General features: G+C 36.5%; 1 protein-coding gene across 1 annotated transcript; it reads right to left on the bottom strand.

The window, feature by feature from the left end:
• Positions 1–772: 772 nt before the first annotated feature.
• On the bottom strand, positions 773–26,219 carry RRM2B (ribonucleotide reductase regulatory TP53 inducible subunit M2B). The gene is made up of 8 exons (XM_008062677.2): positions 26,055–26,219; positions 21,329–21,445; positions 20,093–20,226; positions 19,126–19,220; positions 12,181–12,314; positions 6,822–6,926; positions 5,229–5,342; positions 773–1,677 (listed from the first exon to the last, which is right to left on the bottom strand). Exons 1-8 carry the CDS (start codon positions 26,094–26,096, stop codon positions 1,525–1,527), a joined length of 894 nt encoding a protein of 297 aa, XP_008060868.1. The 5' UTR covers positions 26,097–26,219; the 3' UTR covers positions 773–1,524.
• Positions 26,220–26,611: the final 392 nt, after the last annotated feature.

Here is a 26,611-nt window from a genome sequence, read left to right as displayed (position 1 = left end):
AACTCCAAGTTTTGATGAATTAGGCGGTCATGGAATGAATTGGGCAAAATTTCAAGTAAAGAGAAAATCTCTGAGTTTTAGCTTCGGAATTGTATTAAGCATAGTTTGCTGGGAGTGTGGAACCACTGTTTGATGGGGCTCAAGCTCCCTCTTGACACTTCCTGAAAATAAAGAGGGGGCTGACTTCTCAAAAACTTGGCTCCTGGCCTTTCCTCAGCCTCCCCTAGAGGAACCTCCATTTCCCTCAACATTTGTTATTGTGCAGCATACATATAGTAGTTCCATTAAAATATCTATCTCTTATAACCGCATAAAAGAGTTTTAAGAGCATAAAGAAACACAGCTGAAGTCAATTGCAGGAATACTCAGCTTGGCATAAATGTGAAATGGTTTGATAATCCCTACCACATTCTCCTTCTAGGTCCATAAGCCCTTACTCTATGGTTCAGGCCAGCTTTTTCCAACTTATGTTGGACCATTCACTGGGTGAGATGTTAACAGGTCTGTGCTAAGTAAGCTGGAATATGCAAGGTGAGATAGTTTAGATATTGCAGAATTTCTCAGTTTTGGATGTACTGACTGTACTTTCTAAAGAAGAATGAACTGTACAGCATTTCCCACACTCATCTGACTATAGAATCTCTTTGTTCACTCACAGAATATTGGAGGGGCTAAGAACTCTTAGAATAATCTTTGGAAAATGCTATTCTAGCCAATTCATCCTGGCTCTAAACATTTCATGACTAAATCTAGCAATAATTACAGTTTTCAATTTCTAAAGAAGACAAATCATTTTATTTACAAGGCCAACTACCATGATAACTTCCTGGATTCCATTCCATATTTATCTTTCTCAAAGCAACTAAGAACTAAACTTTCTTTACCACATACCAAGGAATTCAAAAAAGTTCCTCTCATGTTAAAGAGAATTATGATCTTTTTAAGGAAATCCTTATACTCTTTCCCAAACATTAAAAATACAAAAATCTAGTTCTGTAGCCTAACACTTAGAATCACAATTACTTTGAGAAGATTAGTGCATTTTATCAGAACATCACTGCAATTAACACTATACATAATAATAACAATAACTAGTAGTGGTGCTAATAGTAGTAGTATTGCCTAAGTACTTATTTTTTGCATCTTAACCCTCATAACCACTCTATGAATTTAGTATCTATTATTACTCCCATTTTAAAGAACACTGAGGTTTTCGGAGATCAACTGACTTGCCAAGGGTCACACAAAGGTGTGAGGGCAGAACATTCAACTTAAACCTGACATCATACTCCATGCTCTTAACCACTACACAATGCCATCTTACATTCCAGTGACAAAACAAAAGCATTTAGGTTACATTATTGTTGTTAAACAGGAAAATTATATAAATCGAAATGAATTGGAATTTGGTTTTGGATTTCCTTTTGAGCAAACACTCATTATCTTAAAGAATGTACTTCAAGTGTAAAAAAAAAAAAGCAGAGAAAAATGACAGGTTTTAGGGCTTTCAAAAAGAGAAGGTTTTTAAAAATCTGCATCCAAGGTAAAGACATTATCTGTGGTTTCTGTCATAACTGCAAAACGCTGATACTCTGAAACTCGTTTCTCAAAGAAATTTGTTTTTCCTTCTAAAGAAATGTTTTCCATAAAATCAAAGGGATTTTCTGCCTGAAAAACCTGCAAAGAAAAAAAAATGCTATTAGACATTCTGAGGAAGTCAAATTACCTTCCACAAGAAGGACAAAGATGACAAAAACAGAGCTCAAGTTTCCCAACACCTGTCTAGTCACCTATAGGATCACATCATTCCCCCAAGATCCTGCAGATACTCCAGGCTGACCGAGTCAGCACTCAAGCCTGAGAAATTTTAAGATGACTAAGATCAACTACTCATCCCTTAAGAAACTATACTAGCACCTCTGGTATTCTAAGAAATAGAAAGAAAAATAGATTACTTCAGGAAATAGTATATTGAATATTAGTCAAATGAAAATGTTCTCACAGCTTGAGCCAGCCAGTACACCATGGAAACTATGGGCATTTTCCTAAGTATTACTATCAGATAGTCACATATACATGATACCACAAAATGTTAAATTGGCAACAACCTACGCCACTCTAAATACATTTCTTAGTTCATGAGAGAATAGATAATCAACAAATTCACACTAAGGGACCATGACCAGGGAAGACAGAATAAATGTTATCCAGACTAACTAGATGTGTTCAAACAAAAAGTGGGACATATGCTGACAAGAAGCTTTTTTACTGCTTCAGAATTCAAGAAGCAGACTTGGAGATACAGTTTGATGGAAACCATTGGATGTTTTAGTGATTCACAAGGGGCAATGAAAGAGGATTTCTGAATTTAGGAGTATCCCAGCAGGAAACATGAATACCACAGAGAAGAATGTATTCTAGTAACCCAATTTTTATTTTTATTTTTATTTTTGAGTTGGAGTCTCATTCTGTCGCCCAGACTGGAGTGCAGTGGCACACTCATGGTCACCCCAGCGTTGACCTGCTGGGCTCTGGTGATCTTTCCGCCTAAGCCTTCCAAGTAGCCAGAACTATAGGTGCGCGCTACCACGCCTGGCTAATTTTTTATTTATTGTAGAGATGAAGTCTCACCAAGGTGCCTGGGTTGGTCTCAAACTTACGAGCTCAGGCAATCCACTCACCTCGGCCTCCCAAAGTGCTGGGATTAACAGGCTGAGCCACCGAGCCCAGCTGTAACCCAATTTTTAAAATGGGCAGAATATCTGAATAGACATTTCTTCAAAAAAGGTATACAAAAGGCCAATAATCTCATGAAAAGATGCTCAACACCATTATCCATTAGGAACATGCAAATCAAGATCACAGTGAGATACCACTTCACACCCATTAGGATGCCTATATTATAAAAAATAAAAAACAAAACAAGTTGTTGAAGATGTGGAGAAACTGGAACCCTCATGCACTGGTGGGAATATTAAACTGTACAGCTGCTTGGAAAGCAGTCTGGCAGTTCTTCTAATGATTAAACATGGAGTTATCATATGACCCAGCAGTTTTACTACTAGGTATATACTCGGGAGAAATGAAAATATATGTCCACACCAAGCTTGTACATGAATGTTCCTAGCAGCCTTACTCATAAAAGGTAAAAAGTGGAACCAATCCGAATGTCCACCAACTGAAGAATTAATACATTAAAATTTAGTATATCCACAAAATGGAATGCTATTTGGCCATAAAAAAGGAATAAAGCATTAACATGCTACAACATTAATGAATCATGAAAACATTAAGGAAAGAAAAGAACCACAGAAGGCCATGTATTATATGATTTCATTTATATAAAATGCAATATATCAAACAGGCAAATCTAGAGAGACAAAATTAGATTAGTGGTTGCCTAGGACAGAGGTGAGGAGGATGAGGGGAGAACAGACAGTGACTGACTGCTAATTGGGACAGTTTCTTTTGGGGGTGATAAAAATGTTCTAAAATAGATTATATATACATGCATATATATACATTTTCCTTTGAAGATCTCTCTGGTTGCATCCTATACATTTTGATATATAGTAATCTTATTGTACTTAATAATTATATAAAATACTCTATATTTTCAATTAATCTATATTTTCATTTTTAGTCTCATTTTAAATGACATATTTTTCATTTCTAAGTAGATGTAGCTGTTTGGTGTTTTTTGTTAATTTCTAATTTTATTGCATTAAAATCCAAGAGGCTTGAATAATTTCTGCTTTTTAAAATTTATTCAGATATTTTGAAGATCTGTCAAAAAAGAAAGTTTTACATTGTGTTTAGAATTTCTTCTGCTGGAGGAGACATGTTTTATATACCTACAGTTAGAAAATTCCCAGAAGAAAAGCTAGACCCAACAGTTTTCCAATAAGCAGGAGAACATGAATTTGTGGATATATGGATATGGTAGTGGATTAAAGAACAGTGAATTTTCTTTCAGGCTTAAATAAGCAAATTAATTTTTCTACAATACACATATTAGTAAAAGTTATGATGAACAAATACAATTTCTTTTAACACACATAGTTTATAAGCTTAAGGGATTTTACTAATACAATTATAAACTTGATTTATTAATTATCAGTAAACATAGGATCTTGCAACTAAATAAAATATAAATTATTTATTTTACCAAAAAAACCTTTTCCCCACCTGCCTCTTTCATTAAGTACTTCTGTGGCTACCAGAATATAAATACATTGGTAAGAGAGGTAATAACTAGCCCAATAACATGAATTTTATATGGCTTCTCATTAAAAACAATTTAAACTTACATTTCTATGTTAGGAAATCAAAACCTGTACTTTCTAATCATGATACAGTACATTGTGAATTTTTGTGAATGTTCCACTTATATTGAGTACAAAGTGGACACTTGGTATGCATTGATTATGTGTTTTATACTGTTTTAAGTATATCAAACCTTCAACAAACCTTTGTGATAAATATTATTATTGTCTCAAATTCATAGATGGGAAAACTGAGACAGAAGTTGAATAGTTTGTCAAAGGTCACACAGCTGGAAAGTGGTAGAACTAGGATTCAAACCCAGGCAGTATAGCTGCAGATTCCATCTCTTAAGTCATGTGAAAACCACACACCTCTTTATGAAATTCAGGTACAATATCTCTGATATACAAAATGGCAAAAATAACTTTGAACTCTGGTCAAAGAGTCCAATAATGACAGTTAATGTCTTCCTAATAACTATTCCCTATTTAAAAATATTAACCTCGGCAGCAGACAGCAGACACTCTTGCTGCTGTCCTGTCCATTGTGCCCTTCACAATGTATCTTCTCTTTAATAAATCTACCTTTCTTAACTCAAAAAAAAAAATTAACCTCCAAATTACAATACAGACACATGGGAATTTATATGAGGGTAAATGATGCACACATATTAAATCTAATTACTTGACAATAATCTTATTAAATATATACCTACAATTATTACAAAGTAATTTATTGTGCTTTTAGTTCTAATATTTACTAACCTCCTACTTCTGTTATAAATTTCATTTTAAGTTTCAAAGACTTTTATAAAACCAACTTGTTCATGCAAAACAAATCTCTGTCATGGACATTTTAAAAGTAGAACAGTATATTAGAAATGCTTTCAGTATAATATATCTTAGGGGCCTTACTTGACTATAATATTTTAACTAGTAGTAGCACATTTTTAAACACCTTACCTTGGAGAATCCAAGTTCCGCAAGTAATCTGTCAGCTACAAACTCAATGTACTGTTTCATCAAAACACAATTCATTCCAATGAGGCCAACTGGCAAAGCTTCTGTTAAAAACTCCTGGAAGGTAAACAAAAAGAGAATCAAGTACAAACAGCACAATAAATATGTATTTTCCAAATAGAACAAGTGTTTTGGTTTTATTAACTTTCTAGGCATGATTTTTGTTCAAAAAAGTATACTAGGATATATTTTTTTCAACATGGCAAATGATGTCTATTTGTTTAAAAATGTCTAGGGTATTACTATGCACATTATTTCACATTCTCAAAGAGCCAAAATAAATGGATACTACCAACTGACTAGTTTTTTTTAAGCAGCACCTATAAGACTCAGTTTCATATATGCTTTCTCAATAGGAAAAAGGAGATGATTTGTTCTAAAACATCTAGAAAAAGACTCAAAGATAATTGTCACGAGAACATGACTATGGAAGGGAGTTGAGAAGCAAAGAAAATTCAATTAACAAAGAATATGAGAAAAAATAGAAGTGGATCTGAACTCCAACCATATGGGAAAACAGTGGGAAAGTGTCATAGAGGAAAAATAAAAACGTATTAACCACTTGGATTTAGTTCTCAAAATGATTGGTTATCAAAAAAGCATTTTATGCCATTTTCCCATCACAGTGTGATAACTATGCCTGTTAAACTATACAGTGTTAAAAAGTAACAGTTAAAACAATTAATTTATTTTTAAACTAGTTGTTTAGAATGATAAATCCTAACTGGAGCACCTAGCTCTTTCCAGTAAGAAATCTTTACATGCTATAAATCAAGTTTTACTATTCACTAATTTATTTATTCATTCTATAAACATTTGTTGTATGCTTCAAGCTAGGTTCCCTGCCAGGTTATTGAAAATACAAAACAGGCCGGGTTCAGTGGCTCAGCCTGTAATCCCAGCACTTTGGGAGGCCGAGGCGAGTGGATTGCCTGAGCCTGCGGGTTCAAGACCCGCCCAGGCAACTTGGCAAGACCTGTCTCTACAATAAATCAAAAACTAGCCGGGCGTGGTATCATGTGCCTGTAGTTCCGGCTACTTGGAAGGCTGAGGAGGAAGGATCGCCAGAGCCCAGCAGGTTGAGACTGCGGTGGCTGGGAGCGTACCACTGCACTCCAGTCTGGGTGACAGAGTGAGACTCCAACTCAAAAAAAAAAACAGAAAATACGAAACAAGAAACCATCACTGCCCTCTAGTTGCTGAAAAGATAAAGTTGCAATAATTAAAATAGTTTATTACACTATTATTACATAGTTTATTATCATTAAAATAGTTCATTTGACAGATTAATGAGACAGAAAAATAGCCCTTAAACAGATTTTAGTATATATAAAACTTATAATGAAGACTAATTTATAAGCCAAATTATAAACTGACATAATAATTGTAACATCGCATGTACTGGTAATGTTAGATGGACCGTATAAAATTGCTGATATTTATACTGACCTCCAAAATGACAATTTCATGTGAGTCAGCCTAATATAATAGTACAAACATCAAAGAAAGAGAGATATGCTAACTATACCTGCTTACCTGCTCAATTTTAACAGCATCAACAATAATTTCCCTGACTCTTTCTTCTGAAGGCTTATTTACTAAGTACTGAAATATCAGGCAAGCAAAGTCACAATGAAGTCCCTAAAACAGAAGAGAAATGCCATTGTCAAAGAACTTTTAACCAGCTATTTGCACACAATGATGTGTCACACCTCACACAAAGTAGGTTCTAGGAATGTAACATGAAACACACGGAAACAGAAGAGGGATTAATAGGGCCACAAATGTCTTTCCTTCAAATCTCATTAAATGCCAACACAATAAACTACAATGAAAAATTTTTAATGCCACCAAATCTTAGTTCATCGACATTAAAGAACAGTTAATTTATAAGCAAACAAAATCTGCAACTAAAAGCGTTTTGGAAAGAAAAATAAAGCAGAAGGGGCTGCAATGAAAATTCATTAATTTTTAAATTTCAAAAAAATGAAGGAATGATTGAAAAATAAGTAGTATTTAAAGACCAGCTGAAATTCAGAGATTTCAAAAACACATTAAATAGGAATGGCTCAAGACAAAAATGAATTCAGCACAATGAAAATGGAAGCTGAAGAATAACGAATACCATCTGAAGCTGTATATAGCAGAGATGACACTGCAGATAAGTCAACCAGAAAAGAAAATAAACTTGTGAAATACCTCTGAGAACACAATGGCTATGGAAATACAATAAATATTATAGAATCTTAAGTAACTAAAGAACAAACCAAGGAGATTCAACCTATATCAGGATTCCAAAATATGGACTAGATAGTATAAAGTTGAAAATCAAAAGAACAGAAAAAAAATTTTTAAAGTTCAAAATAAAAAGAGAGCAGTCAGATGAAGAAAAATGGAACAAAATTAATAGTTAGACTGACACCAAGGCTGAAAAAATGTTAAATAAAGTGTTAATTAGAACTGACAGTTAGCTACCTATTACAAAGACAAGTAAACCTAAGATAGAGACTCATTAATTGTCAAATCGATACATTAAAAACATTAATTTTGAAGTATAAAGCAATTCCAAATAAAATCCCAATGGGATTATTTTCAATTAAAAAATTAATCTGGAAAAATAAATGGAGGAATCTTGTAAGGACACTTTCAAAAGGTAAGTTTTGAGATGTATCCTACCCTTAAAACATATAAAATTATAATAATTAAAATAGTTTGTTATGGCATGAGATCTGACAGGTCAATAAGGCAGGAAAAATAGCCATGAAACAGACCTTAGTATAATGAAAACTTAGTATATAATAAAGAAGACCACAAAAGTCAATAAAGAAAGAATGAATAACAGAGAGAAGTGAAAAAACTTAGCCGGGCTCGGTGGCTCAGCCTGTAATCCCGTGTCTTTGGGAGGCTGACGTGAGTGGATTGCCTGAGCCCGCGGGTTCGAGACCCGTCTGGGCAGCGAGACCTCATCTCTACAATAAATCAAAAAATCAGCCGGGCATGGTAGTGCATGCGTGTAATTCCGGCTACTTGGAAGGCTGAGGTGGAAGGATTGCTGGAGCCCAGCAGACGAGGCTGCGGTGGCCGGGAGCAGCCACTGCACTCCAGTCTGGGCAACCGAGTGAAACTCCAACTCAAAAAAAAGAAGAGACTCCAACTCAAAAAAAAGAAAAAACTTACCAAGAGAGTTTGAAAAAAATTAAGTTAAATTCTAACTTATTTTATACTATATTTATACTAAATTAGGGACTTATACCAAACAAATTCCTATTGCATTAGAAAATCAAATGTTGAAAAGCTAAGAAGAAAACATGTGTGAATATTTTAGCTTATCTCTGGAAATAGACCACAAAAAATTTATTAAAGTATTGCATGTTAAAATAACAAAATTAATAAGCAAAGGACAAAATGGGAAATTATTTTCAGTAAATATAACAAAATTCATATTTTATATTATGAAGGGGAACCCCCAAAACAGAATTTATTTATTTATTATTATTTTTTTTTTGAGTTGGCATCTCACTCTGTCACCCAGACTGGAGTGCAGTGGCCGCTCCCGGCCACCGCAGCCTCGACCTGCTGGGCTCCGGCGATCCTTCCGCCTCAGCCTTCCGAGCAGCCGGAATTACAGGCGTGCGCTACCATGCCCGGCTGATTTTTTGATTTATTGTAGAGATGAGGTCTCGCTGCCCAGGCGGGTCTCGAACCCGCGGGCACAGGCAATTCACTCACCTCAGCCTCCCAAAGGCGCGTAATTACAGACTGAGCCACCGAGCCCGGCTAGAATTTATTTTAAAATTGTGTATTTATTCTTACATGTTTAAACTTCAGTCACCTTCAAAATACTCTCTGTTTGATGCAATACACCCATCGAGACACTTTTTCCACTGCTTAAAACAGTTTTTGAACTTGTCAATTTTTATGCCTTTTAGTGTTTCTGCCAGTTTTTTTGTTGCACCTCTTCCACATCAGCAAACTATTTCCCTTTGAGGGCTTTTTCATTCAGGGAAACAAAAAAAAGCTGCTCAGGGTGAGATTGGGTATAGGGTGGTTGGGGCACAGCGGGTCATGCCATTTTTGGTAAAAAAAACTTCTGAACACAGATTGCAGTGTGAGCAGGTGTGTTGTCATGGTGGAAGAACCAGTCAAATGTTTGCCACACTTGTTCTTTTCTTCTGCAAATAGTGACACAACCTTCTCAAAACATTCAGATAAAAACTTTGGTTGACCATTCGATCTGGAGGAAGAAATTCCAAGTGCACTACAAGGGGCTCATTCTCCAAAAGAGAATTCCGTTTTTTGGGGAGTTCCTCTCTCGTATATTCAAGTAATAAATATAACAAATTCAATAAAAAAGTACTTGTTGAAAGAGCCCAATGAGTCACACTACATTGGGAATATGCTAATGAGCAGGGCAAGCATTACTACCTCATTTAAGGATTGTAGACTACTGCGCAAATAACCTTAAAATACTAAGAGCATGTTACTAATCAGTGTAGCTAAAACGTGTGTGTGTGTGTGTGTGTGTGTGTGTGTGTGTACTCTTTATATATATTTATATATAAATGCTCTTTATAACTGCTTTACATATAAAAAGAGCACTTATGTGCTCTTTTTATATGCACTTTATATATAAGGAGCACTTATAGTTAAATAAGGAAAATGTGAATATTGAAACAGAAGTAGACAAAAGACAAAAATAGGTAACTACAGAAAAAATGACTAATACTTATTTTTAAAAGTTCAATCAAAGTAGTAATTAAGCAAATACAAATAAAGCCAATAATGAGATACCAATCACCCCATCACATTTGTCAAATACTAAGCAAATTAATCCAAATTCTGGTGAGAATATGGTAAAAATATGTTCATACATTGCTAAGAGAGAACTAAAAAATGTTATAAAATTTTTGGAAAGAAAACTGCAAATAAGTACAACTTAGTAATTTTACTGTTTATGATTAAGCTTAGGAAAATAATATAAAGTTGGGATGAAGTTTATATACAAAGATATTCATTTTACATTATAGCTAAACAAATAAAAATCCAGGAAACAATCTAAATTGCTAATTATGGAATAGCCAAATAAATGATACATTCATTCATTAGAATATTATATATATATAAAACTACTGCTTTAAGAAATGCTTAATGTCATAGAAAAGTGATCACAATATTTTTTCAAGTGGAAAAAAGAGCATCTCACCTCATAAAAATATGAATGGTAAAAATATGTTTATATATCTAAATAGATTTAAATGTAGAAAAAGGTCTAGAAACAAATACAAATAGTAAATGTGGTTGTCGCTATGCTAAGACTGAGTAATTTTTATTCTCTTAATTCTTTATAATAACTATATATGGCATCTCTAATAGAAGTTATTAAAAATTTTAAGACATGAGACAGTAAAAAAGTAATCATATAAAGGATTTTATGGCACTTAAAAAGTACTTTCAGCCGGGCTCGGTGGCTCAGCCTGTAATCCCGCGCCTTTGGGAGGCTGAGGTGAGTGGATTGCCTGAGCCCGCGGGTTCAAGACCCACCTGGGCGGCGAGACCTCATCTTTACGATAAATCAAAAAATCAGCCGGGCGTGGTTGCGCACGCCTGTTATTCCGGCTACTCGGAAGGCCTGGGCAGCGAGACCTCATCTCTACAATAAATCAAAAAATCAGCCGGGTGTGGTAGTAACATGCCTGTAATTCCGGCTACTTGGAAGGCTGAGGCGGAAGGATCGCCGGAGCCCAGCAGGTTGAGGCTGCGGTGGCCGGGAGCAGCCACTGCACTCCAGTCTGGGCGACAGAGTGAGACTCTAACTCAAAAAAAAAAAAAAAAAATACTTTCACATATATTGTTTCATTGCATACTAACAAAATCCTGTTAAGTTTTATGTTGAAGAAACCAAATTTCAGAGAAATTAAGGATTAGTGTAGTCAATAAATGTGAGTTGAATGGCCATAATGGGCCAAACACTAAAAACAGAAAGAGAAGTAAGACAAAGTGTCTGTGCTAAAGAGCTTAGGGTCTAGCAGAGGAGAAAGATAAGAAATGCAATACATGTTATGGACTCTCAGACAGGAATAGGTTCAGGTTTCAAAGAGATACTTAAAGGAAAGAGTGGTCAATCTCACCTAATGGGGTCAGAGAACTTTTTAGTTGCCTCTTGTGAGAAGTTGATCAAAAAAAAAAGTGAAATGCAATCGACAGCAAATGTGGTTGTAAGTCAAAAAAATGTGAAAGAAAAAGTTGTAGGAAAGTTGGAAAGGGTATCAAAAAACAGAGGAAGACAAGATTTAGTTATTGGTTGGATATGACTGAAAAAAAAAAGGAAGAAATCTAAACAGAAAGGAAGAAATGAATCTAAAATGATTCCTAGATTATAAATGGGATGATTGAATAGAAGGGTAGTGCTCAATGAAATAGGAAAATCAGAAGGAAGAAGTTGTTTGGGGAGAAAGATGATGAGTTCGATTTTTTAAATAATAGCTTTGAGATACTTGGGGAACCTTCCAGGATAAAACATCTAACGTGCACTAGAATATATAGGTTTGGAGCTCAGTAGAGTATATATGGGACAAAGGTGAAGTTTGAGGCGTTATGAGCATTTAGATGGTAGCTGATACCATGAGAATAAATAGGATCACCCAGGAGGTCATACAAGTGAAGGAGTGAGGCCAAGGCAGGAATCTAGAGGACACTGATATTGGGAGATGAGCAGAGGAGACTGAGGAAGAGTGGTTAGAGACACAGGAGGAAAATGCAACATCTTAAAAACCAAGAAGTGACTATTTTCTTCTAATTACCAGGATACTTGTGCCACCACAAGCATTTTCCAGGAGAAAAAAATGAACATCAAATATGAATATAAACACCAGTAGAAAAACATTTCATTCCTTACTTCATCTCTGCTGATGAGTTCATTGGAAAAAGTGAGCCCAGGCATAAGACCTCTCTTCTTTAGCCAGAATATAGCAGCAAAAGATCCCGAGAAGAAAATTCCTTCCACAGCAGCAAAGGCCACCACTCTTTCCCCTGGGAGACATAATATTTCTAATACCACATACTGCAGACATTTGCAAGTCTATATCGTTTTGTTTTGTTTTTAAATAAATACCACAATTATTTTGCCTAGAAACAAAATATGCAAGTTAGTGCCATGACCAAGGGTCTTAAGAGGAGAAAATTTGCCACCTCCATCTACTACGGGAGAAAGGTATGTCTACTTAAAATCCTGTGTCAGACAATGGACTTCTATAGGTCTTGGTGTGTGGACAAAGGATGGCTTTCCAAACTCAAAAAGAGGTGACTTACTGTGCACCAAACAAGCCTGTGAGTACAGAAACATGCTTATGCATGCAATATGTGTATATACATGTGTGTGTTAGAGTGGAGGGTATAAGGCTGACTTTATGACAAAGGTCTTCCTCTGGAGGAGGGGAGGTTACTGAGGCTTATACTTTTAGAAACCTATAGTATCTTACAGACTAGCTATAAATGTTTCAAAAAACATTGCCATGAATCTGCAATTTAAAAAAATATATAGATAAACCCAATGAGGATAATAAATATATCTATTAGATAAAACGTCCCATCACATAAGCAAAAATCCTGTCTTCTGCTAAACATATAAGGGTCAGTTTCAAAGGTTTACTCACTATTAGACAAGGACTTTGTAGAAGACTATCTCCTGAAATGTCTATAGTGGCATCATACCTGTAACACTACCCTGAGGGGATGATGACAGGTCTAACTCAAAAGGTCATTCATATGCCCCCATGTCACCACATTGCATATGTTTGAGAGAAGTATTTATGTGTGTCTGTCTAGGGGAAAAGGTTTGGTCTACAAGAATGTAAAACAGGTCGGGCTTGGTGGCTCAGCCTGTAATCCCAGCACTTTGGGAGGCCGAGAAAACTGGATCACCTGAACCTGCAGGTTTGAAGCCAGCCCAGGAAACTTGTTGAGACCTCGTCTCTACAATAAATCAAAAATGAGCCGGGCATGGTAGCATGTGCCTGTAGTTCTGGCTACTTGGAAGGCTGAGGTGGAAGGATGGCCAGAGCACAGCAGGTCGACGCTGGGGTGGCCCTGTGAGTGTGCCACTGCACTCCAGCCTGGGTGACAAAGTGAGACTCCAAGTCAAAAAAAAAAAAAGAATGTGAAATAAAGGCAGCTTGAGTGACCTACAGACTTTTTTCATAGATGGCATCATGGTTTACATCTCAGGACTTGTTGCAGGACCAAACACATAGAAGTCAATTAATAAATATATCCTGAACTGAAGAAATGGAAATTATGTAAGTACTAGATGGCAAAAAACATTAAAAGCTATTCTGTAGAAATTGCAAAACATTGATGCAGGAACTGAACAAATATTTATAATTTCCAGAACAAATATAATATTTAAATTTAAAAAAGAAAGATGACTAATTTTAAATATTTTTGCCTGTCTCTAAATAATGCTTTCGTTTGTCCTTGTTCTTTTCCATGATTATATTAAACAAACCAAATCAGATCGATCATTATATCAAATATTTGGTAATCCAAATTGCCTATTAATAGCCTAAAACATGAGAAAAACTTCTGGGTTTTTTTTGAGTGGGAGTCTCACCCTGTCACCCAGGCTGGAGTACAGTAGCACACTCACAGCCACCACAGCCTTGACCTGCTGAGCTCACGCAATCCTTCTGCCTCAGCTTTCCAAGTAGCTGGAACTATAGGAGCGCACTACCACACCTAGCTTATTTTTTTATTTATCATAGAAATGAGGTCTCACCAAGTTGCCCAGGCTGGTCTCAAACCCCTGAGTCAGGCAATCTTCTCGCCTCGGGAGAAAAACTTCTATTTTATTTTTATAGACACAATTTTAAAAGTTACTCTGGAAATAAAAGAAATACATATTAACAAAATACTTGTTAAATACCTATTGTATAGAAGAAATTATGAAAGAGAAGAATCTTTAGTGTGGAATATGCTAAACATTAAAATATAATAATAATAATCACTATGCTTAAGATAGATACTTGTCATTAGTTTAACATGTTTTACTATATTTTTTCTTACTATTAATAAGATGACTGGTAGTTACAATTGATATACTTTTAATTGACATTAAGGTAATATCATATGGACAATTATCTGTAAGGAAAGTAGATGATAGTTAAACACAAACATTGTGAATAAAAGAAACATTTTTATTTTTCTTTCTTTTTTTTTTTAGTTGGAGTCTCACTCTGTCACCTAGGCTCAAGTACAGTGGCATGCTCACAGCCACCCCAGCATCAACCCACTGGACTCCGGTGACCCTTCTACCTCAGCCTTCCAAGTAGCCAAAAACACAGGCACACACTAACACACCTGGCTAACTTTTTTATTTATTGTAGAGCCGAGGTCTTACCAAGTTGACCGAGCTGGTCTTGAGCCCGCGGGCTCAGGCAATCCACTTGCCTCAGCCTCCCAAAGTGCTGGGATTATAGGCTGAGCCACTGAATCACCAAGCACGGCCTATTTTTATTTCTTTTAGAGACAGGTCTGATTGCCCTCCAGGTTGGAGTACAGTGGTGTAATCATAGCTCACCGTAACCTCAAACTCCTGGGCACAAGTGATTATCCTGCCTCAGCCTCTAGAATAGCTGGGACTATGGGTGCATGCCACTATGCTTGGATAATTTTTTTATTTTTTTAGAGACAGGGTCTTACTATGCTACCAGGCAGATCTTGAACTCCTGGCCTCAAGTGATTCTCCTACTTCAGCCTCCTGAATAACTGGAATTACAGGCATGAACCACTGTGCCCAGTGGAAAGTTGTTATTTTAACCATTCTATGCATTTATATTAATAATAAAGAATGAAAATTATAACAAAGTTATAGAAGGCTATTACTTTTTGGAGAGGATTAAAGGATCATTACAAACTTTTTAGAACATATGTAAAATAAAAGGAGACTTCCAGAACATTTCTTCTAAAAATTCTAATGAATGTAAAGGACCTATGACTCACTTTAGAAAGGGGAAAATTGCATATATTTTTAAGAAAGAGCTCATTTCAATCATACAATGTACTAAGACTGTATAACCGTGCTTTTTTTGAAGCTTGAAATGTAATTTCATTACATATATTAAGTTTTACATCTATATATTTGTTTTAAAATTCTTTTTTTTTTTTGAGTCGGAGTCTCACTGTGTTGCCTATCCTAGACTGTAGTGTAATGGCACGTTCACAGCCACCACAACAGCCTCGAGCTGCTGAGCTCCAACAATTCTTCTGCCTCAGTCTTCCAAGTAGCAGGAACTACAGGCGTGTGCTATCACACTCAGCTAATTATTTTTTTTTCTTTTTTTTTTTTTGAGTTGGAGTCTCACTTGGTCGCCCAGACTGGAGTGCAGTGGCCGCTCCCGGCCACTGCAGCCTCGACCTGCCGGGCTCCAGTGATCCTTCCAGGCGGCCTTCTGAGTAGCCGGAATTACAAGCATGCGCTACCACGCCCGGCTGATTTTTGGATTTATTGTAGAGATGAGGTCTCACCTGCCCAGGTGGGTCTCGAACCCGCAGGCTCAGGCAATCCACTCACCTCAGCCTCCCAAAGGCGTGGGATTACAGGCTGAGCCACCGAGCCCGGCTAGATAATTTTTTGATTTATTGTAGAGGCAAGGTCTCACCAAGTTGTCCAGGCTAGTCTCGAACCCCTGAGCTTAGGCAATCCTCTTGCCTAGGCCTAAAATTCTTTAAAGATATTTTTTAAACTAAACAGTGTCTCAATTTTTAGAAAACTTTGTAGATGTGTAATTAGGAATTTTTAGCTCTGCAGAAATTGAATCTCGGTTTAAAACAAACTATTATTTTTTAAGGAATCTGCTTGGGTTCTCTTCAGCTAAAAATTAAGGATTATAGGAGTGAGAATGTAAAGAAAGAGCAGTTGCTATCCTGGGTCTTACCCAGTGCAAAAGTCACCCGGGTCACCAAAAATGTTATTTATTAGGCAAAACCCCAAGCCACATAAAAGAACTGCTTTTGTTAACCTGTAGCTACTAATGGTGCAGGTGGCACAATTAGGTCATAAAACAGCACTCCTTCAGCTGCTTAAGGAAAGTAGCAGTGTGTGGCAAAGCAAGACAATATTTCTATATCTTTTAACCTTATTTAGAAAATATTTAGGCAATATTTTCCATGTCTTTTGGGAGTGGGCTCCCAAAAAGGAAAGCCACCACCGTGCCCTTCACTCTTTCCCTTTCCCATCTAATTCCACACTCCACCCATTCTACTGCACCTCCACTATTTTAGAACATGTTCGTTGCTCTGAGCCCTTGAATTAGAACGCTCAATGGGGTTTGCCTTGAGATTAAGCAATATAGAGAATCTAACTGGAGTCCCTGATGTGCTTATGTGGTGCTGCCACCCTTTTGTTTTCTGTTTCTAGGTTGTCTTTCTTAGGTGATTCCTGAAACGCATGCTTTCTGTGAGCCTGTTCATCATTTTCCATCAGTATCTATCCATACTAACATTTTCAGTGCATTTTCTTGCTATTTCCTTTCTCTCCTTGTTTTTTCCTAAAGTCAGTGTTTCCCGAAGTGTGCTTCTCAAACCCCTTGTGAGGCAATCAGCTAGGTATAAAATGCAGATTCCACAGTCCCCCTTGGGCCTGCTAAATCACTCTTTGGTGAGAACCGGGATTCTACAGGGTTTTTATACAAATTCTCCAGAATACTCTCATGCACATTAAGAACCACTGCTTTTCTTGAAATGGACTAAACGCAATGCAAACATTTCTGTTTTGTCCCTGATATAGTATATGGTTCTCAGGTGTGGTCCAGGAGTCCTTGGGAGTTCCATAGACCCAGGAGATCTGTGAGATCAAAACTATTTTCATGGCCAGGTGTGATGGTACATGTCTGTAATCCCAGTACTTTGCGAGGCTGTGATGGGAGGATTGTTTAAGCCCAGGAGTTCAAGACCAGCCTGGACAACATAGCAAGACCTCATCTCTACAAAAAAATTAAAATAAAAATAATTAACTTGGCATGGTGGTGTACTTGTAGTCCCAGCTACTCAGGAGGCTGAAGTGCAAGGATTGCCTAAGGCCAGAAGGTCAAGGTGTGTGGTGAGCCATGATCATGCCACTGCACTCCAGCCAGAGCAACAGAGTAAGATTCTGACTCACACACACACATACACACACACAAACTATTTTCATAATAACATTAAGGCACTATTTATCTTTTTAAACTATCATTCATATTGTACAGTGGTATTTTCTAGAGGCTACATGACATATCTACAATAATCTGAAAATTCAAGTAAAATACTTCTCCCTTTTCTAATTACATATTTAAATGAGGTTGGATTTTCCTCACATACTTTGACCAAAGCAACAAACTACAACAAACAGAATGCAAAAGCAGATATGATAATCCAGAGCTGTCTTCTATTAAGTCAAATGTTAAAGAGACTTGCAAAAATGTAAACGCATGCTATTCTTCTAATTTTTAAAAATATATATAGTTTTTTGTTGTTTTTTTTTTTTGAATAGGAGTCTCGCTTTGTCACCCAGGCTGGAGTGCAGTGGCACACTCACGGTCACCATAGCCTCAACCTGCTGGGCTCAGGCAATCCTTCGCCTTAGCCTTCTAACTAGCTGGAACTACAGGCACGAGCCACACACCCAGCGAATTTTTTTATTTATTGTGGAGCCGAGGTCTTGCTAAGTTGTCCAGGCTTGTCTCAAACCCATGGGCTCAGGCAATCCTCTCACTTCGGCCTCCCAAAGTGCTGGGATTATAGGCGTGAACCACTGCACCCAGCTTAAAAATATATTTTTAATATATGTTTTTTAAAATATATTTTTAATAAAAATGTTATTTGTGTTAAAATGTAATGTAAGTTATTTGGGTTAAAATGTAATGAGTTGATTATTTCTTAGAATGTACTAACAAATAATTTCAAATTCCCTCAGAGTTAATTTCTAATATGGAAATATCAATAGATATAACCACACAAATAAAAGCACTTTGGAGTCCAGAGGAATTTAAGAGTTCAAAGGGCCAGAGTCCCAAAATGTTGAGACCTACTCCCTCACATAACAAATAAAACCAGAAAGTAAAGACCACCAACTATAAAATAGGTAAGAATGAGATGGATACTTAGAGCTGTTCAAATAAAATATATGAATATTTTAATTAAATGTAACAAATATTTATTAAGTAACTACTATGTATAAGACGCAATGTTAATAATTTTCTTGAAAAACTGTTATAGGATCTCAACACATTCAGAAGGATGTTTGTATTTAACTTATCTGTGAAAATAAGCCTGCTATTACAAATTTTTTCTTGTCTTGGTTGGCTTCACTAATCTTTGGTATTTCAGAAAATATATATTTGTTCCCTGAAAAATGTTAAGATTTGACTTGCTTTAAGTCCCTAAAATAAACTTCTTTTTAAAAAGTACAAACTGGGCAACCCCTTCAGGTCCCCTCCCATAGTGGGAGCCTTTCTGTCCTCTCAATAAATCCTGCTTTCTCAAAAAAAAATTTAAAAAAGTACAAACTGTGTATTGCTATAACACTCTTGCTAGATTCTCTGTGACTGACTCTTATTTACCTGTATGATATGCACTGATATCTTAATTTTTCAACTTTAAACTTATTAAATAGAATAGTTGACAGTTTTATTTTAACACTAGTTTCAAATTAATTATAGGAATAATGATTTTGGCAAAAGTGCATATTGAAACATTTATACTCCTTTCCCATGCTGTAACTTTGATTAGTACCCCATAGCCACACCACATAAAATAGTGTCATACCCTCTGAGGCAAATTTGGTCACATATAAATTACAGCTACATACCAAAAGTCGACTTTCTATCTGCTGTCCATCGCAAGGCCCAATCTGCTTTTTTCTTAACATATGGCATTGTTTCAATTGCATTAAATAAAAACTCCCTGTAAAAACAAAATAATTAATGGCAAAGTTATTCATTTGTTTTTCTTAATTGGACTAAATTTTAATAGTTTAATTAGAGATAATAATTGTAACACTATGGTATACTACCATATCTGTAGTTTTTCTATGTTCTTGCATGTCTACAAAACATAGAAATAAAAGTACTTACACAGTTACTCAAATTAAAGGTTTGGGTCTGGTCTGATACAAAATCAACCACATTCAAATATCCAATTTCTTTCATTCAAATAGTAACCAGGCCTGACCCTGCTTAGCTTCCAAGATCAGACGAAATTGGGTGCATTCAGGGTAGTATGGCCATAGACTGAATATTTAATTTCAAAACAGAATATTCTTTTTTTTTGAGTTGAAGTCTCAATCTGTCACCCAGGCTGGAGTGCAGTGGCACACTCATGGCCACTCCAGCATCAACCTGCTGGGCTCCAGCGATCTTTCCACCTTAGCTTTCCAAGTAGCTAGAACTACAGGCAAGCGCTACCACGCCTGGCTAATTTTTGTTTTATTGTAGAGATGAGGTTTCACCAAGTTGCCCGGGCTGATCTCGAACCCACGGGCTCAGGCAATCCACTCACCTCGGCCTCCCAAAGTACTGGGATTACAGGCTGAGCCACCGAGCCCAGCTAAAACAGAATACTCTAAAGAACAGTTTTTAAAGATACAATATATAAAGATTAACTGGTTTATAGAAGTTTTTTTAACCTAACAAATTATTAAGCAATAGGAACTATTATACTCAAAGTTTTCATATTTGAATAATTTTTCTCTAACATTTAGTTTTAGGATAAATTCTGCTCTTAACACAACTAAGCAATAAGATAAACCTTTGTAAATAAAATCCCAGCAGGAATACCTTTTCTTGGGATCTCTGATGTAAGTGTCTATTAGCAAGCTGTACATCTCTGAATGAACATTCTCAATGAGAATCTGAAAGCCATAGAAACAACGAGCCTCTGGAACCTGTACCTCCTGACTAAAGCGCTCCACCTAAGAAAATAAGGAAAACAGATATATTCAGTTCTGCGAGCTCCCATCATACACACTACACATCAGAATCTGGACATCAGGATTATCACTTAAAAACTGCCTGTCATGCAATAAACACGTCAGAAAGACCTTATGGATTATTTTACACAGTATCTTAAGTAGTATTATTTATCCATCTAATTTACTCCATAGTAAATTAGTTGCATAATATATTCTTAAGCAATTAAATGAATTGATCTGTTATGTGGAGATATTTCCTATGGAGTCAAATGAATTTTAGAACGTCAACCAAAAATAATAAAATTGCTTGGCAGAATTGACCTCAATTCATTTTTTCCCAACAGTTGATAGATCTACAGAAGCCTCTTCCAGTTCATGAAGAAAGTTTGTATCTTTTTGTTCTTTTAAACAAGAAATCATGCCTTCTGATCAAGCATAATAAGGTGTTTAAATGGGGAGCCATACCCAATGTTCTATTACAGAGCTCTGGAAGGTTATCAAGGTGCAGGTTCTCTAATTAAGATTAGTGGCTGGGTGTGGTGGCTAATGCCTATAACCCCAGCACTTTGGAAGGCCGAGGCAAGAGGATCACTTGAGCACAGAAGTTAGGGAAAAGCCTAGTCAATATAATGAGACCCTGTCTCTGCAAAAAAAAAAAATCAAAAATTAGCTGGGCATGGTGACGTGCCTATAGTTCCAGCTACTAGGAAGGCTGAGGTGGAAGGATCGCCTGAGCCGAGGTCAAGGCTGTGGTGACCCATGATTGTGTCACTGCATTCCAGCATGTGACAGAGTGAAACTATGACACAAAATAAATAAAAATTAATTAATTAATTAATTAATTACTAAATGAGGGCAAAAATCAAATTCACGTTAACACATTGTTAAGTAGTTTTGATTCATAAAACTACTTTACTTCATGATATTTTGCTGGTCAATATCCTTTTCTCTGACACTTCATCAGAAAAACATTTCAAAAGCTAAGCTTCATCTAGTTCATTTCTTAGACATCTTTTCTCAGGCTCAATCTAATGGTCTTACTGATATTATCATCATTTAACTGCTGAAGGGTGACAAAAGTAAAACCAAACAAAAATCTTACCAAGTTTTCATTTACAATTCCATCACTGGCTGCAAAAAAGGCCAAAATGTGAGATATAAAATACTTCTCCTCTGATTTAAGCTTGTTCCAGTGAGGGAGATCCTTTGATAAGTCGACCTGAAATGAAAAGATTTTCAAATATTTTAATTTGGACTTAAATTTTTCTTAAAATGTTTGGGAAATTAACTTCCACTCCAAAGTTATGTAGGGACATCCTATTACTAGTAAACTGGAAAAGGAAAAATGTTATCTTTACAAGGAAATAAAACAAAAACGTTATGTTAATAATAATGTATTATATTTAGGATTTTTGCTAAATGAGATTATAGCTGTCCTTGCCACAGAAAGGAAAAACAAGTAACTGTGAAATTATGGATATGTTAATTTGTTACACTATAGTAGCCATTTTACCATATAACATCATGTTGTATACCTTAAATATGCACAATAAAATTTATTTTTAAAAAATTATGAAGACATTAGATTTTCTAGCTAATTGAGAAGCTGACCAGGATGTACTCTAAAAATATGAAAACTACCATAATCTTGTGGCCTGGAGCAAGTGAAAGATGGGGTACAAGGTAAGAAGAGGGAGTAAAAACTAGTCTGAAATAAACTAATGACCCTCAACAGTAATTGCTTTAACATTTTGTACAATATTTACTATGGTGTTAGACAAATAATTATATACATGTTAACCATCTGCAACTGATACTTTACTTCCAGGTAATTTACTTTTATATCCAGAAGTAAAATCAGGCAGGTAACAATGTGGTTATTAAATCAATTTATAGGTATGGCTTCTACCGGGAATGGAAATATTTTCAATGTTCATTAGAACTAGTCCTTGGAATGAAGACAGATACACTCTAAAATATGGTGAAATATACAATTTAAAAATGTCTTTAAATGCACCTTGTTGTCTTAGCTCTGGTTGCTATAACAAATTACCATAGATTGGGCGGCTTAAACATTTATTTTTTGCAGTTCTAGAGGCAGGAAGCCCAAGATAAAGATGCCAGTATGGTTGAGTTCTTGGTGAAGGCCCTCTTCCTAGTTTATAGATGGCCACCTTCTTGATGTATGCTCAGATAACACAGAGAGAAATAAATCATCTCTCTCATGTCTCTTCTTAAAAGGGCACTAATCCAGGCCGGGCACAGTGGCTCACGCCTCTAATCCCAGCACTTTGGTAAGCCAAAGGTGGGAGGATCACTTGAGCTCAGGAGTTCGGGACCAGCCAGGGCAACATAGCAAGACCTCATCTATATAAAACATCAAAAAATTAGGTGGGCATGGTGGTATACCACTGTAGTCCCAGCTACTCAGGAGGCTGAGGTGGAAAAATCACCTGAGCCTGGGAGATTGAGGCTGTGGTGAGTCGTGACCGCATTGCACTCCAGCCTGGGTGACTGAGTGAGACCCTGACTGAGAAAAAACAAACAAACAAACAAAAACCCTGAGCACTAATCTCACTCACAAAGGATCCAACCTCATGACCTAATCAGTTCCCAAGGTCCACACCACCGCCTTGGAGATTAGGGCTTTGACATTGGAATTTTGGGGACATAAACATTTAGTCCATAGCACTTGTAGATATCATTTTGTCTTAGAAAAATCTTTTAAGTATGTTTTACAATAACTTCATAAGCATTTAAAATATGTAATTATTCTCTGTCTTTTGCCCTTCTTTTATTTATTCTAACATAGACCCAATCTCTGATCTTTCAAAAAAAGGACTAATGTTCCATTCATTAAATCATTTGTGTCTTTTTTAAAATCCTTTTTTCCATTAATTTATTTTTTAAGTGTTTCCTGAGCACTTACTACATGCCAGACACTGTGCTAAGCACTGGCGATACAATGGGCAAGGAGGGAGAAATACTTGTCTTCATCTTTTAAAATATGCAGATAAAAGTCAAGTCCTGTTCTATTAAGAGCTCAACTCAGGCTTAACTGTAGGACATCTTATTGGCTCTTATGTATTATACTCCTGATATTATCTTTAACATTATAATATGCTTTCTTTTAAATATTAAAATTATTATCCCCTGAGGTGAGTGGATTGCCTGAGCCCATGGGTTCGAGACCCACCTGGGCAACTTGGTGAGACCGTATCTCTACAATAAATCAAAAAATTAGCCGGGCATGGTAGCGCAGGCCTGTGGTTCCAGCTACTTGGAAGACTGAGGTAGAAGGATCACCGGAGCCCAGCAAGTCAAGGCTGTGGTGGCTGGGAGCGGCCACTGCACTCCAGTCTGGGCGACAGAGTGAGACTCCAACTCAAAAAAAAAATGAAAGTTATTATCCCTTTGAACATACAGTTTCAAAGGTCTTATAAATTTTATTTATACTATATTGGTCATATTTCCTTTCAGAAAGGTAAACCCTCCTGCCCATCTTATCACATTTGAGCAAATTCTCAATTTCACCATCTAAATACTGATTCCAAACTGATTATCAGAATTGCCAGGCCGGGTATGGTGGCTCACACCTACAATCCCAGCACCTTGGGAGGCTGAGGTGAGAGGATGGCCTGAGACCACGGGTTCAAGACTAGCCTGGGCAACTTGGCAAGACCTCATCTCTACTATAAGTCAAAAAATTAGCCAGGCGTTGTGGCATGTGCCTGTAGTTCCAGCTACTTGAAAGGCTGAGGTGGAAGGATCACCTAAGCCCAACAGGTCGAGGCTACAGTGGCCGTGAGTGTGCCACTGTACTCTAGCCTGGGCGAGTGACAGAGTGAGACTCCAACTCAAAAAAAAAAGAAACAAAGAAAGAAAGAATTGCCTGAGTGGCTTAAGAAAAAAAATTCCCAAACCCCAGACCTTTTATCTTTTGAATTAGAAGATAAATATGGCTGTTGATCAGCCATATTTAAGAATTAAGCTCAACCACTGACAAAACAATGAAATCTAAAGTTAATTAAATCATAACATACATAATTTGTATAAATGAAAAAATTCGTGGAGCTAAAAATGTGTTTGACTTCCCATCCAAATATGTATTTGAATCTTCCTATAAACTACCTATAAAATATTTGCCAACCTGTATATCTTTGCTGTTAAAAATTAATGTTTCTCAGTCATAGTAGAACATGCATCCACTTGCTAAAAGATGCAAGTAATTTACAAATAAACATCATGAAACCCAAGAATCACAAATATCTTTTTCACATGATGGATGAAAAAGCCACCTGTGTACTCCCTGTGTTCTCTGAACCGTATCTAAAAACCACAGACAGTTAGAGACAGTCAGGTGTGCCAAGCGTTATGACTCAGTATAAAAATACTAGGGGTTTGTTTTGGTGTGGTTTGGTTTTTTGTTCTATATGTCAATCACAATATAATAAAAATGCAGACAATATAACAACATAAGAAGGATGGGTAAGTGGGTAAAATTAGTGTAATAGAAGTTTCAAACATTGGTACCTTCTGATCTCTAAGTTAAATCTTCCCCCATTCTTTGCATAAAATAATTGTTTGCATTCATTTAGTGCTAAGTGCCAAGTACCATTCTAAACATCTCATTAATCCTCATGACAATCCAAATAGCTAAGTGCCATTATCCTAATTTGCTGATGAGGACACACAGAGATGTTGAACCACTTTCCCAGTTTCACGGCTAGTAAGTAGTAGCAGAGGATCTGTTTGGCAGCCTGACCCCAGAGCAGCCAGCATTCTCTGTTTTTGTTTTGTTTTGTTTTGTTTTGTTTTCAAGTCGGAGTCTCACTCTGTCGCACAGTCTGTATGGCACACTCACGGCCACTCCAGCATCGACCTGCTGGGCTCCGGCGATCCCTCCACCTCAGCCTTCCAAGTAGCCGGAACAGGCACAGGCTACCATGCCCAGCTAATTTTTTTATTTATTGTAGAGATGAGGTCTCCCCAAGTTGCCTGGGCTGGTCTTAACAGCATTTGTTTACATGTATAGAATAAATTTCTTGAAAAATAGATGGATCCAAATAGATATATCTATCTATACAGATACATATACAGAAATACACAGAGCAACACTGCTATGCAGGTATCACATTTAAAGATGAAGATAGTAACTATTTGTCTATTGAGTTAGCTACAGAGCAACCATCTGCATTACAACTCTCCTGACCAAATCAGCAGGTGTTTTCCAATTTGCTGTGTTCAACTCATTTCCTAGGTGGAACTAACAGGAAGTCTTCTACGTCTGATGTGTTAGGGCAGCTGTGTCAGGTTTGATGTGACTGAGGGCAAGATCAGACTGGGAGAAGCACTAGGAATTCAGCCCTCCGGAGTGAGTGCATCCGGGACAAAGTCTTCAGGTGATGGCTCCTTTTGTATAATCAGATAAGTCTCTCAGTTGGAAACAGGTCCCTTAAGCTTTCACTCTTTCGTTTTTGTTTTTACTACAGTTGCAATTTATTTATTCTGCTAACCATAAGTAAAGACTAGTCTTATTTGGCCACAGCAAACTAAAAGTCTATTTAAAAATAGAAAATGTTCTAAAATATATTGGAAGTAAAAATCTAGCAGAATGAGATGCCATTTTTGCAGCAGAAAATTTGCTTATAGAAAATAGCTTAAAACACTGGAGAACAATGTTTTAGTCTCAATAATTCCAAAGCATATCTTCTACAACTGATCTTATTCAATGTATCTTATAAGCTAACATTTTTTAATATCCTGTAACCCAAGAAGTGAACACTGTACTACAGGACACCAATGCTGATGACAATGTTGCCACATACCTCTTCTGCTGTCCAGAAGGATGCCTGGGCCTGCTTATACATTTTCCAAATATCGGGGTACTGGATTGGAAAGATGACAAATCGGCGAGAACTCTTTCTGAGGAGTGGTTCTTCATTTGACTTCACTTTATTTTCATTGGTATCTGAAGATAATCTCTATGAAAAATAAAATACAAAAACCCTTTTTATGTAGACATTTCCTCTTGATTCATACCTACACATACATCTGAAAAAGTCTGGGACTGTATAGGTTTGAGTCCGTCTGCCTGGGCTGAATCCTTACTGTTATCTGTAGCTGGCGAATACTGTTTGTTTAGTGTGTGACCGTAAAAAGTTACTTAACTTCTCTGAGCCTTAGTTTCCTCAGCAGTAAAATAATACCTACCTCATTGGTTTATTCTGATGATTAAAAGGGCTTTAAACTGAGGCTGGTGTATCGTAAGCACTCAAAAAAAAATGTAACTATTGCTATTTTGAGGATAAGTACAAAGGTCGACCCATAATGTCATGGTGGACAAATTGCTAACTCTGTGAACAAAATGAGCCTTTAGTGTCTC

The sequence above is a fragment of the Carlito syrichta genome, unplaced genomic scaffold (assembly GCF_000164805.1).
Source record: "Carlito syrichta isolate Samal-C Ts95f unplaced genomic scaffold, Tarsius_syrichta-2.0.1 Scaffold96982, whole genome shotgun sequence".
Lineage (NCBI taxonomy): Eukaryota > Metazoa > Chordata > Mammalia > Primates > Tarsiidae > Carlito > Carlito syrichta.
This window is presented reverse-complemented; position numbering and strand designations above follow the sequence as displayed.

What these genes read in the sequence shown, in the direction of transcription:
- RRM2B (XM_008062677.2), bottom strand. Translation starts at nt 26,096, where the DNA reads ATGTATAAGCAGGCCCAGGCATCCTTCTGGACAGCAGAAGAG. An exon ending in CCTTCTGGACAGCAGAAGAG is followed by an intron (nt 21,446 to 26,054) that starts GTATGTGGCAAC and finishes TTTTCATTTCAG; the next exon opens with GTCGACTTATCAAAGGATCT. An exon ending in GAATTGTAAATGAAAACTTG is followed by an intron (nt 20,227 to 21,328) that starts GTAAGATTTTTG and finishes TTATTTTCTTAG; the next exon opens with GTGGAGCGCTTTAGTCAGGA.